We start from the raw sequence: 14549 nt of genomic DNA on the forward strand, positions 1-14549 counted from the left end.
GAAGGCTCGTAGAACTAGGGTATTCTACGAATCTCACAAGGCCCTAGTGTTGTACTTAGTGTTTAATTACTTTATTTTCCCAGGCTCGTTTTAGTTTAAAACTCTTAGAATGGTTTAACTTGCACTTTAAATTTGTTTCAAGCTATAGTTTGTAATAATTCGCACCTTCAGTTTTTATGTAAAAAGGTAATGTTTGTTGATGCTTTCCCTTCGTGGAAGCAATCATGATGTATTGCTAAGATTCAAGTCGTGGATGATTCGAGGCATCCTGAGGACACTCGATGGACTACCAGATTTAAACTGTTTTAAGTGTGTTTTGAATAATTGTTGTTCCGACAATGATTAGGCACACTTAAGTCAGTTTAAGTTGGACGGTTCCACCACAATCACAACGTATATCTATTTTGTACTTTTTATTACAATATCTACTGCTAATCCTGTTTATTGGGTTATAAATTTGTATACTTTTACATGTTTAGCATTTTTTTAAAAATTGATTCAACACCTAACTCAATATTTCAATATTTAGTATATGAGAAAATTAAGTTTGGGATTTAAATTAATCACTCAGAGCAACTTCAGCAATAACTCTAAAACCAAAGCCCACAAATATCAAATGGACTCTCTATTTTTTAAGGGCCAAAAAATATCTACAACTCCAACGATAGCCCTATGGATAGAGGGCTCCCTAGAGACTCTCAGGAAATGTGGGAATTTGAAAGCCTCAAAAAATGAGGAGCATAGTATTTGTTTACTTCACCCTCTAAATTTTGAGGTTGTTAGGGGTTGTTGGAGTTGCTCTCCCATATGCTCCCTATAATCAAAATAATGCCATATGCGATACACACGACTAGTTTGTTTTCTTCCCACCTTATCTCAGTTTTGTTTGTCTACTGTTGCACTAATCTCAAAGGGTAAAAACGTACATAAGCCCAAATCTCATAGAAGATGGATGGAATTTCGTTTCGAGCTTGTCATGATGGTTCAAATCAAAGAGCTTTGGTTGGGCCAGCGAACAAACTGGCCCAATGTACTGAACATGGACCAAATGAGATATCCATGACGATGATTCCAAAAAGGTAATATGAAGCCCATAAACAATAATCTCCTTTCTTTTATGTTTATAGCTCAGAGGCGTGTCTTATTTTAGTTAACGTAATAAATTCTCTAAAAAAACTAACATGAGAAATAATACAGATCCTTACACCACTAGTACTACTGAACTAAAGGAACCTAATTAACATAATCGCATCCCTTCACTATTTATCTATGCGACTATGCAAATGCAAGGTTAAAGTCGCATTAAATCTTGCAAATACTAATTACAGTATAGCGCCTCAAGTTGAAGTTTTTTCTAAAATTTCTGCAAAATCACACTCTTGGTTTAACTATATACCTTACTTCAGCAGTGCTAAGGGGCAGCCCGACCAAATACAAAAGACATGGGATTAGATTCCGATAGTACATTAAACAAGAGACTAGCACAAACAAAGCAAAAGCTCAAAGGATGAAAGCTCCAAAGCAAATTTAAAGTGCAAAAGCAGCAGCCTAGCCTTAAGCTAGCCTCCATTCTTTGCTTGAACGCTCACACAAACGGGCAAATCCAAAGCAGCTAGCAGCTGGGCAGCTCTCACCCACTGTCATGTTGCACCACTCCACTTCTTCACCGATGGAGGAGATCCATCATCTCCATGCTTTAGCGATCCTTGTAATCGCAGCCGCCATGGCGCTACCATCGGCCGTCGCCGGCGGGCTCTGCCGCGAAAGCTGCGGCAACATCCCAGTCCGCTACCCTCTGGGCATCGACGACGGGTGCGGCAGCCCGTACTATCGCAACATGCTCACCTGCGCCGACAACGCCACGCTCCGCCTCCGCACCCCGTCCGGCACGTACCCGGTGGCCGGCGCGGACTACTCCGACCCGCACCTCGTCGTGACGGACCCGTCCATGTGGACGTGCGCGCGGCCCTTCACCTCCGTCCACGCGGCGCCCTTCAGCCTGGACACGAGCACCCGCTTCTCGCTGTCCCCGCGGAACGACTACCTCTTCTTCGACTGCGACGAGGCGCGCGTGATCGTGGCGCCGCGGCCCGCGAGCTGCGACAGGTACCCGGGCCGGTGCGACTCGGCGTGCGACAGCGCGGGGTACCTGTGCCGCAACCTGCCGGGCTGCCGCGGCGCGCTGGAGGAGGGAAACATGACCTGCTGCGCGTACCGGCCGCGCGCCGCGGGGTCGCTGCGGGCGATGCTGCGGCACTGCGAGGCGTACACGAGCGTGTACTGGCGCGCCGTCGGGGACAAGTTCCCGCCCTACGACCAGGTGCCGGCGTACGGGGTGCGGGTGGACTTCGAGATCCCCGTCACCACACGGTGCCTGCAGTGCCAGGACAAGCGCCGCGGCGACGGGGGAACGTGCGGGTTCGACCCGGCCACCAGGGACTTCGTCTGCATCTGCGACGACGGACGCAACTCCACCACGGACTGTACAGGTAGATCTGCCAAATTTCCGCTCCTGACTCCGGCGTCCCTGGCAACCTTTCATTTTGCACACACTCCATAACTCCAAATCAAGCTAAGTAATCAACCACTCGGATCCATGGCCAATTTCGAAACTGTAGCTCGTGGTTATTCTACAAATTAATGATACGTGTCCGTGAATCATAAGGAGGCATTACTGGAGACGTAACATTTTGTTTAGCCATAAGCGCAACTCACTACATGAACCGCACATTCACAAGAACTTTACTTCCGTTGTCCGTTCTACCCTCGTATTGTATTTAAAGAATACGTTGATTCATCACTTTCTCACTCCTCATATTTTCGTCCGGCTTGGGGAGTGAAATGGGTCAATCGTCCACCATCATGTCTCATCCCTCAGAAACATATGATTAGTTTAGTAACGAGGAATCGATTTATCCTACCAAAATTCTTAGAATGATCCTGTAATAGACCATACTAGAAGAGGTGGTTCTTCGTCCAAACACCTAATAAGGAGTAAAAAGTGCATTGGGCACTAGGTTTATCTGTATCGTGATCTGCTCTTTGTATTGCAGGTGGCCACGCTTCAGGGCATCATGGATCGGCAGGAGTCATTGCTGGTGAGAACCATGTCCCAACAATCTTGCTCGTGCTCCCATATTCTTCAAATTAACTTGACTTCTGATACTTTGGGCATTTTTCTTGCAGCAAGCGTTGTCGTCTCAGTTTCTGCAGCCATTGGCATAGGGGCCCTCGTGTGGTACATACGCAAGATCAGACCGAGCAAAGTGGTGACATGTGGGGTTCAGAGTAATGAAAACAGGTTCTTTTGAGCTGATTGAAGAAAATACTTCCATGGACAAGAGGTGGAGAAGAGCGCTATTTTGTTAGATTTTGTTTAAGCTGTTAGCTAAATTCTGTGATGTATATACAGTGCAGCACCATGCAGTTTTAACCTATCAAGCCAAGGGTTCAAGCCATACATATACACACAGGAAGATAAACACGTTTCCAAGTGTAACAAACATGAGCATCTTGCTGTAATGAAGTCTGTTCGTTAAAAAAAAACAGTTCCAAAGGTTTTTTTGAAGGAAAACGCTTCACTAATCACTACGGATTGGTCGTCCGTGCAACCACCCACAACGAGTACAAGACCAGTGATGTTTTTGCTTCTCTGTGCTACCGCCACTTGCACTCCTTTCAGTTTTCAAATAATTGTTTCTAAGATAGCTATAGTCAAATATTTTAGTTTTGACATTAATGAGTGCTCCGGTACTCCTCATCTATACAAGTCTTAAAGCAGTCCATCTATTATAATTAATTATTTTTAATTAATTTTCGTCTGGCCCTCCCTTGCCTGCCCCATGTCATTCCCGATTCACCTCGGTCGCCGCTGGTGCCTCCACCCCCCACCCCTTGGAAGGAAAGCGGTCAGGAAAACCCCTTAACCATTCCCGCTACTGTATTTTTTAGCCGGGAACGGGTGCAAGTATGGGAAAGTCGGACGGGAAAACGAAATCGGTATTACGAGATATCAGGAACGGAACATTTCGATCGGGAACATGTTGATTACGATCGGGAATCAATAACTCAAAACGGGAACACCATGATACATAACGACTCCAAACAGCTAAATGCACAGACCACACCATTACAACATTACTTAGTCATAGACACACAGCACATAGCCTACAGACTCCAGTAGTTCGTATTCCACGTTCCACAGCTCTACGTTCCAGAATCCAGCCAGAGTTCCAGACATACATCATGATTCACAGATGGCAAGTCCAAATAAAAAAACATACATGCCACAATGGGCAGCAGCAGGCAACAAAACAAAGTTCAAAAAGGATAGCAACTCAGTAGGCCTACAAACTGTGGCGGAAGATTGAGAGCCTGGCATCCTGGCTGCCGAGGGCGACCGGCCAGCGGTTGAGTGGCCGAGCCGCCTGGGAACCGACTGACGATGGAGGGGATGGGCCTGGCCACCAGGCCGTCTGGGGCGACCTGTCGGTAGTGGAGTGGAGTGGCGTGGCCGCCAGGCCACCGGTGGCGGCGGAGGGGCCTGACTACGGCCGCCTCTGTCGCCCAACCGGCGGCGGAGGGGCTTGGGCGCCTGGAGCCCGGAGGCTTGGACCTGGGGGTGGGCGGCGACGGCCAGGAAAGGGGCTGGGGGTGGGCGGCGGCGGAGGGGCTTGGGCGCCTGGAGCCCGGAGGCTTGGGCCTGGGGGTGGGCGGCGATGGCCAGGAAAGGGGCCGGGAGCTTGGCTTGGCCGCGTTGGTGCATCCGGTTGACGATGCACAGGCTTGGACTCCTGGTGGTGGGTGGTGGCCTTAGACTTGGAGATGTGAGAAGAGAGAGAGAGACTGGAGTGTGGCGGCAGCTTAGGAATCGATGGGGAGCTAGGGATGGAGAGGGGGTAGTCATGACGCGGTGACGCGGGGTGGCTGAGGCGGGCCTTAGGGTTCGATGGTGGGCTGAAGCACTGGATTGAGCGAAGGAGTGGGCTGAGTTTGGGGATGGAATACATGAACAACCGCAGGATTTTTTCCGACCAAATACGGGAACCAACGATACGGTCGGGGAAAGGCTCCAACCAGTTCCGCTCCTGATTTCGTCAGTTTTTCCTGATTTTTTTCTATTTTCCTATTTTTTCTTCTATGCAAACGATATCTAATCAGGATATATGATATACGGTGCCGGTCGGTACGGGATTTTCCCATTCTGTTTTCATCCATACCCACCCCGACCGAGGCTCCGATCCACTTTATTCGGCACCGTTTCCATTTCGTGTGACAGGTGAGGAGAGCAGATGCCGGCAGTTCTCGAAAATAGCAGTGGCGGTGCCACCGAGCGGCACTTCATGGCAGTAAAAACTACACCATACAAAATTACCAAAATTATACGAGATCCTGCAGGGTTGTAGAAGATCAGGAAGTAAATTCTACCTTCTTCCATGTCGTTATAGAACACAACTCGTTCGTTAGCATCTAGCACGACAACAATGCAGTAAGCGTCCGTATTGTTGTCACAGCTTCTCTTGCCGGTCGCCTTGTCTTCACTGGATGAAGAGACCGAGACCAGTCACACGCTGCGGTGCCACAGAGGGGACACACAACAATGATGTCTGCGGTGCCACAGAGGACGATGCCGGCGGTGTCGCAGTCGAAGGGAGCGACTTCAGCCTTTTTTTCTTCCCCGCTTAGCGGTAGCGTACTCGCTGATAATGTGTTAAAAGCTAAGTACTAAACGACGTTTAGCGGTATGGTAGCGGATTAGTACCGATGCAGCAGATTGCGGATAACGGGTGCTATAACGGACGCATGGTAGCGGATTAGTACTGATGCAGCAGATCGCGGATAGCGGGTGCTGTAACGGACGCTAAGTCCAAATAACGAAATTCAAAAAATAGCCACAATTTTAAAGCATATATGAATATTAACATCAAATTTACTTATAACAAAGTTATAGCTTTAAGTTAGCCATTACATTTCATGGTAATAATCACAAATAAATAGGTATAATTAAGATGTATGGATATATATTAACATCAAATTTCCATATCAATAAATAAAACAAATTCATTTTCCATCTAATAACTCTTCGTCGTTACCTAAATAACCATTTTAAATATTATTATTACCATCTTATTCATATTCATATGTCACTTGAACTGTAAATGTAGTGAATAGCGGCCTAACATGAGCAATAGCGGCCGCAATAGCAGGCAATAGCGACCACTAAGTCCAAACATGCTACCTTGGATCTGTTGCCTTATAGTACCGCTACCGCTATTGCGGGCGCTACGAATACTATTTAGTAAAGTAAAGAGCGAGAGTAGACAAATGACAAGAGTTAATTGATAGTTGCATTGATATAGTGAAGTATGTACATATATATACATGTTGAAGAGGCGTCATAAAGGGTCTCATCTGTTTGGTGTGAAGGGACATGTCCATTAGAACTTAATCGCCGACACGGGGTGTTTGGATCCCCGGGCTAAATTTTAGCCCCTGTCACATCGAATGCTCGACACTAATTAGGAGTATTAAATATAAGCTAATTACAAAACTAATTTCACAACCCCTAGGCTAAATCACGAGACGAATCCATTAAACCTAATTAGTCCATGATTTGACAATATGGTGCTACAGTAAACATTCGCTAATGATGGATTAATTAGGCTTAATAGATTCGTCTCGCGATTTAGCCTAGGGGTTCCGCAATTAGTTTTGTAATTAGCTCATGTTTAGTCCTCCTAATTAGTATCCGAATATTCGATGCGACACGGACTAAACTTTAGCTCCGGGATCCAAACACCTCCCTAATATTCTCCAACAATATAATCTGTATGTAACACAAAGTTCAGCGTTCCGTGGACACTCGGAATCGATTGTTTTTATTTTCGTATTCAATCAATTTTTTCATGACCGTAATCTATTACGTGGCATGTTTGTATTGGTCAAAAAATTGAGTGAGACCAAAAACGAAAATCAACCGAGAATGCGTAGTCACTCCCTTTGAAATCTGAGATAAAGTTTAGTCCCTGTCACGTCGAATGTTTAGATACTAATTAGAAGTATTAAATATAGGTTAATTACAAAACCAATTGCATAAATGAAGGTTAATTCGCCGCACAAATCTATTAAACCTAATTAACCATGATTTGATCATGTGTACTAATCATGGATTAATTAGGATTAATAGATTTATCTTGCGAATTAGCCACAACTTATGAGATTAGCACGTTTATTCTTTCTAATTGTATCCAAAATCTGATGTGATCCGAACTGGTTCGTGGACCCGGACAACCGTGCCCGAACAACCGTGCCCTAACCAGTGAAGCCCAGTTACCCGATCAACCCATGGCCCAAAGCTTATCCCTCCCCAAAACCCCTCACCGGGCGTCCTCGCTCACGGCGTACCCCTCTGGCGCGCCGCGGCTCCCGGCGGTCCTCCCTCCCTCCTCCGCCACGACACCACCCTCGAAACTATGTCCTCGTGCCCTCTGTTCCTCATGACCCCGCGTCCCCCCCCTCTCCTCGTCCACGCCGACCGCTACCCACCCATCGGGAGCGCCTACCTCCCAACTAGCCGTCGCCCTTGCCCCGGACGGCGGCATGGTTACCTGTTCCGTTGCGACTCGTCTTCTTCCTCCTCCGCGCCTCGCGACCGCACGCCCAGGCCGCGACAGCAGAGGCAGCGGTCGCAGCGCCCCGGCGGCCGCCGAGTTGACGCCGTCGACCCCGTGGGCTTCCTCGCCAAGCTCCGCGTCTCGGACCGCGCTTTTGCCCAGTTCCTCCGCGACCGGTATGTGCTCCGAGCGAGTGGTTTCGGTGCGGGAGTGGCTACGCACATCCTTTCCTCGCCAATATCGAGTCCAATCTCCATTCTCCGGTCTCCCCTTTACTGAATTTGTTGGAATCGAGCAATCGATGTTAATTTGGCAAGCATAGTTTCCCGTGTGGGAACTCATTGGGACTTTTGACTGAAATGGTGCGCATGATTTTTTTGTTTGAATTGTTGAATAGTGAGGTGGGGAGTTGATACTTGATAGGTCATTCTTTGCTATCTGTTGGGAAAAGGTAGCAGGTTTTCTTAGCTTATTGTGTGATTATTGCCAGGCATAAGGCTTTGAAGGACCGCAGATGGGAGCTGTGCTCTCGGTTCATTGATCTGAAAGAGGTGTCCTCTGGGTATGTGCATGACCATCTTATCCTATTAGACTTTCAGTTTTGTTATCCAACAGGTCATTTGGTGGATTGATCCGTTTAATGTGGAAAATGGTTTGTTTGTGTTGTGTTTCCTCTCCTAGATTTGAATTATTGGGCATGCACCGGCATCGGCAGCACCGCATGGATTTCATGGAATGGGCTCCAGGTATGGGGTCATTTTTAGAACTAGTTTTTTGCTAGTTAAGAATGTGTGGCAATTGTCAAACGTGGTTGCATTTCCAGCAGTGTGGTTGGAGCTGAAAGCTTCGGCGCACAATGACCCCTCATTATATTCCTTATATATGTTTGGATTGTTTACATGCATTCATTTTAAATAAAAATATCTTAACAATGTGGCCATCCTGTACTTTTTAGCAGTGGCGGAGCTAGAATTTTGAAGTTGGGTATTCCCACTTCCCATGAAAAAAAACAATGCTACTATCAAGCAAACTAATCTGATAACAAATTTGTACTGCCTAGACCATGATTGTTAATCTAATATACGACATGAGGAGTTTCTAAGATCCAAACAATACATCAATACCGCAGATAGCAATATTCTGATCAATCACATGGGTTTTCGTTTCCTCATCACCTTTGAAATTGAGAAAACCCACTCGTTCCCCCAACCATGTTGAGACTATACAGGCTGCAGGGCAAATTCAGATGTAAACAAGCACAAATTGAGAAATTTCATCCATTCATAGAGCATAGTAACAATTTGCTTGGCAGAATCCTAGTGATCTTAGCCATTTCTTTAGCTCAAAAGAACAAGATCTGGTCCAAGATAATATATACACATCTATGTACCTGATATGCAGTAATTCTATTGCCAAAATAGTTGGGTATGGTATTTCTGGGAATACCCAGGAACATACCTGGCTCCGCCCCTGCTTTTTAGTTGTTTTGGTTAGCTTGAACTTGAAGTGGTCATTTCAGCAATACATTATTTATATGAAGATATATTTGGAGCTGCAGCACTATAGATTTCTTTTTATTTTTCAAAATTGTCCTTTTTACGCACCTTGTTTTATTGTTAGCCTCAACACGTTACATGAGTTACTTTGAATCCATAATTTTACTTGACTGTGTGATAAACTGATGGTTGTAATTGTTGTACTGCTGTGTGTTACATCCTATTTCTTTTTGTGTTTTAACATTACTCTGAACATCTTTTACAACTTTCTTTATTGAACGAAGAATTGCCATGCAGGTGCTCGCTATTGTTCATTGGTTGGTGATTTTAATGAGTGGTCGCCAACTGAAAACTGTGCCAGGGAAGGTCATTTAGGACATGATGATTTTGGATATTGGTTTATCATACTTGAAGATAAGCTCAGAGAAGGGCAAGAACCAGATGAATATTTTTTCCAGGAATACAATTATGTCGATGATTATGACAAAGGTGACAATGGTGTTGATGCTGAAGAAATAATGCACAGGATGAAAGAAGAGTATTGGGAACCTGGAGAAATTAGGTCACACAAGTCTCAGTTAGAGATGGTTGTTAAGCTATATGAGCAAATGTTTGGCCCAAACGGTCCACAAACAGAGGAGGAGCTAGGTGAAATTCCTGATGCGCAAACAAGATACAATGAGTGGAAAGCCTTGCAGAAGACTGACTTGTCAAGCATGTCTCCTTCCTACGATATCATTGACAGTGGTCAGCCGTTTGACATTTTCAATGTTGTAACGGATGGAGCATCCTTTGAAAAGTTTCAAGCAAAGAAACCTCCCCTTGCTTACTGGGTTGAAATGAGGAAAGGCCGAATAGCATGGCTTGAGAAATATGTCCCAACTATTTCTCATAAAGACAAGTACAGGGTTTATTTTAATACTCCTGATGGTGCTTTAGAACGTGTTCCTGCTTGGGCTACATATGTTCTTCCAGGTTTGCCAACATCTCTTTGTATTCATGTGACTTATTTGCTGATTCTAATTGAGGAGGTTGTACAATGCAGATTGAAAAGTTGCGTTGATCGACTGCATAAAATAAATAGTAACTGTGATAGCAAGGGTCATGATTGGTTGTTGGGTCGTAACCCCTGTCTTTTACTTGATTGGATGATGAAGAAACGATCTAGCCGAAATTTGATTGACAGAGAAATATTCTGTTGCATCAGTCATATGCAATAGTGATCTATTTTATTAGTTAAGTTTCTAGATTTTCCTTTTTCGTTGGCTGTGGTGTGGTGTAAGAACATGGATATAAACGAATTTTTGTGAAATGGAAAGTTAGTAAACTGATTCTACTGATTTAGTAAAAGAGGAAAATGGCTCTGTAACACTGTAAATGTCATGTGAGTTGGAAAATAACATTGGCCGCTCATTATTATTATTTCCAGGTTATGCATGCTTGCAGTGTTGCTGAAAAATGTGCCCCAGTTAAGAGGTGCACATAGTTTTGTTAGACATGCATTCTTTTTGTGGTGTAGCAGCAGGCGAGAGCCCTAAGTCACTAACATCATCTTGCAACTAAGTTGTATTTTAGTTAGGGGAAAATATCTAGTGCAAACCCGCCCTCCAGTGCAAACGTGGAAACCTGAATTTCATCCATTAGATGCGAAACATGCTGTCCAGATGAGGTCATGAGAACAAATCATGCTTTTCCAATCAACCTTCACGATTCACATGGAACATTTCACATGGCGTACAATATTTGCAAATTGAAGTGTAGACTGATTGCAACTTGAACCATTGGTTGGATACGACTCCAGTTGCAACTACAGGGGTGTGGAATTTATTGTGCTGAGTTAGGAATGTCCCAATTTAACGCGATGAGGGTAGTAGGTGGCCTGTAGCATTTGCAACTCGGTGTGTAAACTGATTGCAACTCGAACAATTGGTTAGATACAACTCCAGTTGCAACTGCGAGGTGGTATTTATTGCACTGAGTTAGGAATGCCCCTTTTCACACTAGAACAGCTTGGGTGTTACATGCGAAATGTTCCATGTGGTGGCGGGGGGTTAGATGCAAATTTTGCTGCTGGTCTTGGGAGGCTCATCTGGATCGCACATTTTAGAATGGATGGTGTGCATTTGGGTTTCCACGATTGCACTGGAGGGTGGGTTTGCACTGGATATTTACCCTTTAGTTAGAGATGCCTTCTTCTGATGTTTGTTGTGATGGACCATCACAGAGTATTCTGCAATACCGACATTGAGGACTAGGGTTTACAAGATATACATGAGATTTGGGCCAATTGGGCTGAATATCTACAGCTATAGGACTGTTATGCATATCTATGTACACTTAACACCATAGACAAGTCTAGTTGTCCCAAGAAAGCGCCTTCAAGACAGATAACAGGGTGATACGGCTCCAGCAGAACACCAAAGGGTGCACTCATTTCCTACTACCTGTAGAACTGCAATGACACTCGGGCTTGCGCTATTGAAGACACAGTGGGCAAGCAGTTGGGTGTGGCAGCTCTCACTTGGCGAGGCTGTCCAACTATGATTATGAGTGGCTAACCAGATAAAGAACTTGCAGCGCAGAGGGACTGAAGTTTTTTTTTCCAAACTCTCTTGGTTCATATCTGATAGACCCAAGTTTGAAGGCATTGTTGGCGGATTTTGCACGTGTAGAGGGCTCCCTTAATGTCTGAAACTCATCTGCGGTTAACCAATGCTTCTGCGGCTGTATGCTTCTTGATGATCCTCTCTTGTAGAGGGCTCCCTTGCAGCCAGTGTTTGGACCAAATAATGTGTCTGACCATTACCAATAATGCTCTGAACTTCTACACTGAACAAGGCTTGAATTTCCTGATTTTCATGCAATGGTTGATGATTCCATTTTAAATATCTACTCTAGTTCATGTATGTTTCGCAAGAACATTACTATCTTGTTAATATATTCTTTTGTGCTAAATTCTTTTTAGAGACTGTTAGCAGATCATGTTGATTCAAGATTTTTTAGTTTTCTTGTAGATGCTGAAGGGAAGCAATCCTATGCAGTACACTGGGAACCTCCTCCTGAAGAAGTTTACCAATGGAGATTTGGACGTCCAAAGGTCAAGGGTTCACTTAGAATATATGAATCCCATGTTGGCATAAGTGGATCGGAGGAAAAAGTTTCATCGTTTCAGGAGTTCACATCCAAAGTATTTTCTGGACTCTTGTTTTTTTGGCTATTTCATTGTAATTTTAAATATTTATTTCTGTAACCTTTTTTACTACTAGGTTCTACCTCATATAAAAAATGCTGGATATAATGCTGTTCAACTAATAGGCGTGGTGGAGCACAAGGATTACTCCTCCGTTGGCTATAAGGTAAGATTTTCTTGTGGATAAAGTATACTATACAATGTTAAAGTTTCTTGGAACCTGTTGTAGACTGCTTGAGGCCAACTGAAATTCTAGTGTAACAATCTCCATGACATTGACTTAATGTTGCATATGCTTCACTAAATGGCAGAGCCTAGGTGTTGAATTGTGTACTTGTGGCCAATAGCTAATATGAGGATGAAACTTTGGTAGCTGTTGCAAAGAGGGTGGGGGCAGCCGCCACCCTCCACCCCTCTAACAAAGAAAAAAAATGAGTTTCTGGCTTCGCCCCTGGGTGGGTGGCATTTGCAATGTCCTTATATGGGTGTTGCTCCTAATATGATAACAGTTACAAAGTAATTAGGTGACATGAAATAATATACCTGAACTCTGAGATAATTTCCTAGATTGGAAGGTGAAGCCTTATGGCCAAATTGTGGCTCAACAATGAGGGTGAAGAATATGAAGCTGGCGCATACAGTCTGATAATTCTAAAGATTCTACTACTTAGGAATTAGTATAAATGGCTTCTCATTAATTTCATGTTTATTTCTAGCTTTCCATTGAATTTGAGAATATATGATGCACGGGCATTAATTTTATTGGTGTAATATATAGTTTTAATTTGAAATTTAGGGTTATATTTTTTAGAAATATTGTTCGATCCTGTCATTTATATATTTCTTTATTGTGCTGTAAGCAATATTACAGTTACTTCATTTTGCTATAAATTCGTTTCGTTGTATTTTGGAAGATACGTTTTTGATATAGTTCTCATAGAACAAGTGCATTGTCCTTGTAGGTGACTAATTATTTTGCAGTCAGCAGCAGATTTGGCACCCCAGATGACTTTAAGAAACTAGTTGATGAGGCACATGGTTAGCATCTTAAGCTTATTTTTTGGAAATAACTCTGTAAATGGGCATAATATTCTATGAATGATATGCTTCTCATTTTAGCAGTCACATAGCTGAAAGAATCATATATCAGTTACATCTATTCTAGTTCATATTTGTTTGTTTGAACAGTCTTAGTTGAAACAGCCAAGTGTCTGAACTATGAAGCCCTTATCTATCACTGCTTGTGCGATTCAGCTTCTTACCACTTTCCTCAATTATGTTTCTTTATGTATATGATTATGGAACATATTAGTAGCAAGCTTTTCCATATCTATACATTGTAAGGAATGAAACACTGATTAACATTTACGTCTTGATTTTCTTCTACCTGGTTTTGTCAGGCCTTGGATTAGTGGTGCTTCTGGATATTGTCCACTCCTATGCCTCGGCAGATGAACTGGTTGGCTTATCACTTTTTGATGGCTCTAACGACTGTTACTTTCACAGCGGTATTAAAACTACAACTTTCTCTTTTATCCTTTTGAGAATTTTAGCAGTTCTATTTTGTTCTCGATAATTTCTGAAAAGAATTCAATGTCAAACTCATTATGTTTTATTGATATAACTTGGGAATTTAAATGCAGCATTTTTTTCTCAAATAGCAAAGCACTACTGCAGACTAGAACAATGACTTGATATACTCAACAAATGGTCAAGGACCATTTACAGGCCCATTGAACTGCTTGATAAAGTGGAAGTAATTTTCTCTTTTTGAGCAGATGCAAAAAATAATTTTATCCAAAAAACCATGAGTAAATGGTAGTAGTGACAGTGCAATATTGTTGAGGGACCAATATGGGCATTTATACTAACTTTGCTAGTCTTACTGATAATGACTGCTGAATGTAATTAGACAATGTATATTGAATTTCATATGTGTTACGGCCTAGAAATCTTATTAGTAAATACTGTCTGATGTGCATCTTGAAATGCACACTGTGTTTCCTTAGAAATGTAAATAAATGCATACTGCATTCATCACTGTGTTTCTAAGGTTCTTCTTCTAGTATCTTCTTTGCTAATACATTATCCTGGTTCTAATTGATCCTTGGCAGGAAAAAGAGGGCATCACAAGTATTGGGGAACCAGGATGTTTAAATATGATGATGTGGATGTTCTGCACTTCTTATTGTCCAATTTGAATTGGTAAAACCACAAAAACTATTGAGTCTATGACAATAGTATATTCTT

At 43.3% G+C, this 14549-nt stretch overlaps 2 protein-coding genes across 8 annotated transcripts in view; both read left to right on the forward strand.

Moving 5' to 3' along the window:
* Positions 1–1497: 1497 nt before the first annotated feature.
* On the forward strand, positions 1498–3560 carry LOC117851825 (uncharacterized). The gene is made up of 3 exons (XM_034733724.2): positions 1498–2489; positions 3054–3098; positions 3187–3560. Exons 1-3 carry the CDS (start codon positions 1643–1645, stop codon positions 3309–3311), a joined length of 1017 nt encoding a protein of 338 aa, XP_034589615.1. The 5' UTR covers positions 1498–1642; the 3' UTR covers positions 3312–3560.
* A 3789-nt stretch (positions 3561–7349) lies between these two features.
* LOC117852202 (1,4-alpha-glucan-branching enzyme 3, chloroplastic/amyloplastic) overlaps positions 7350–14549 on the forward strand; it is a 33261-nt gene continuing 26061 nt past the window's right edge. For 4 of the 7 annotated variants that reach the window (XM_072293175.1, XM_072293176.1, XM_072293178.1 and 1 more), the window contains exons 1-9: positions 7351–7789; positions 8104–8175; positions 8295–8359; positions 9407–10084; positions 12124–12296; positions 12376–12465; positions 13262–13337; positions 13700–13807; positions 14414–14504. In XM_072293175.1, the coding sequence (XP_072149276.1) occupies positions 7473–7789; positions 8104–8175; positions 8295–8359; positions 9407–10084; positions 12124–12296; positions 12376–12465; positions 13262–13337; positions 13700–13807; positions 14414–14504 (1670 nt within the window). In that variant the 5' untranslated portion in view covers positions 7351–7472. Of the gene's footprint in view, positions 7790–7820; positions 7976–8103; positions 8176–8294; positions 8360–9406; positions 10085–12123; positions 12297–12375; positions 12466–13261; positions 13338–13699; positions 13808–14413; positions 14505–14549 lie in introns of those variants that run through there. The other 3 variants (XM_072293179.1, XM_034734199.2, XM_034734200.2) reach the window with 3 other exon arrangements.

The sequence above is a fragment of the Setaria viridis genome, chromosome 4 (assembly GCF_005286985.2).
Source record: "Setaria viridis chromosome 4, Setaria_viridis_v4.0, whole genome shotgun sequence".
Lineage (NCBI taxonomy): Eukaryota > Viridiplantae > Streptophyta > Magnoliopsida > Poales > Poaceae > Setaria > Setaria viridis.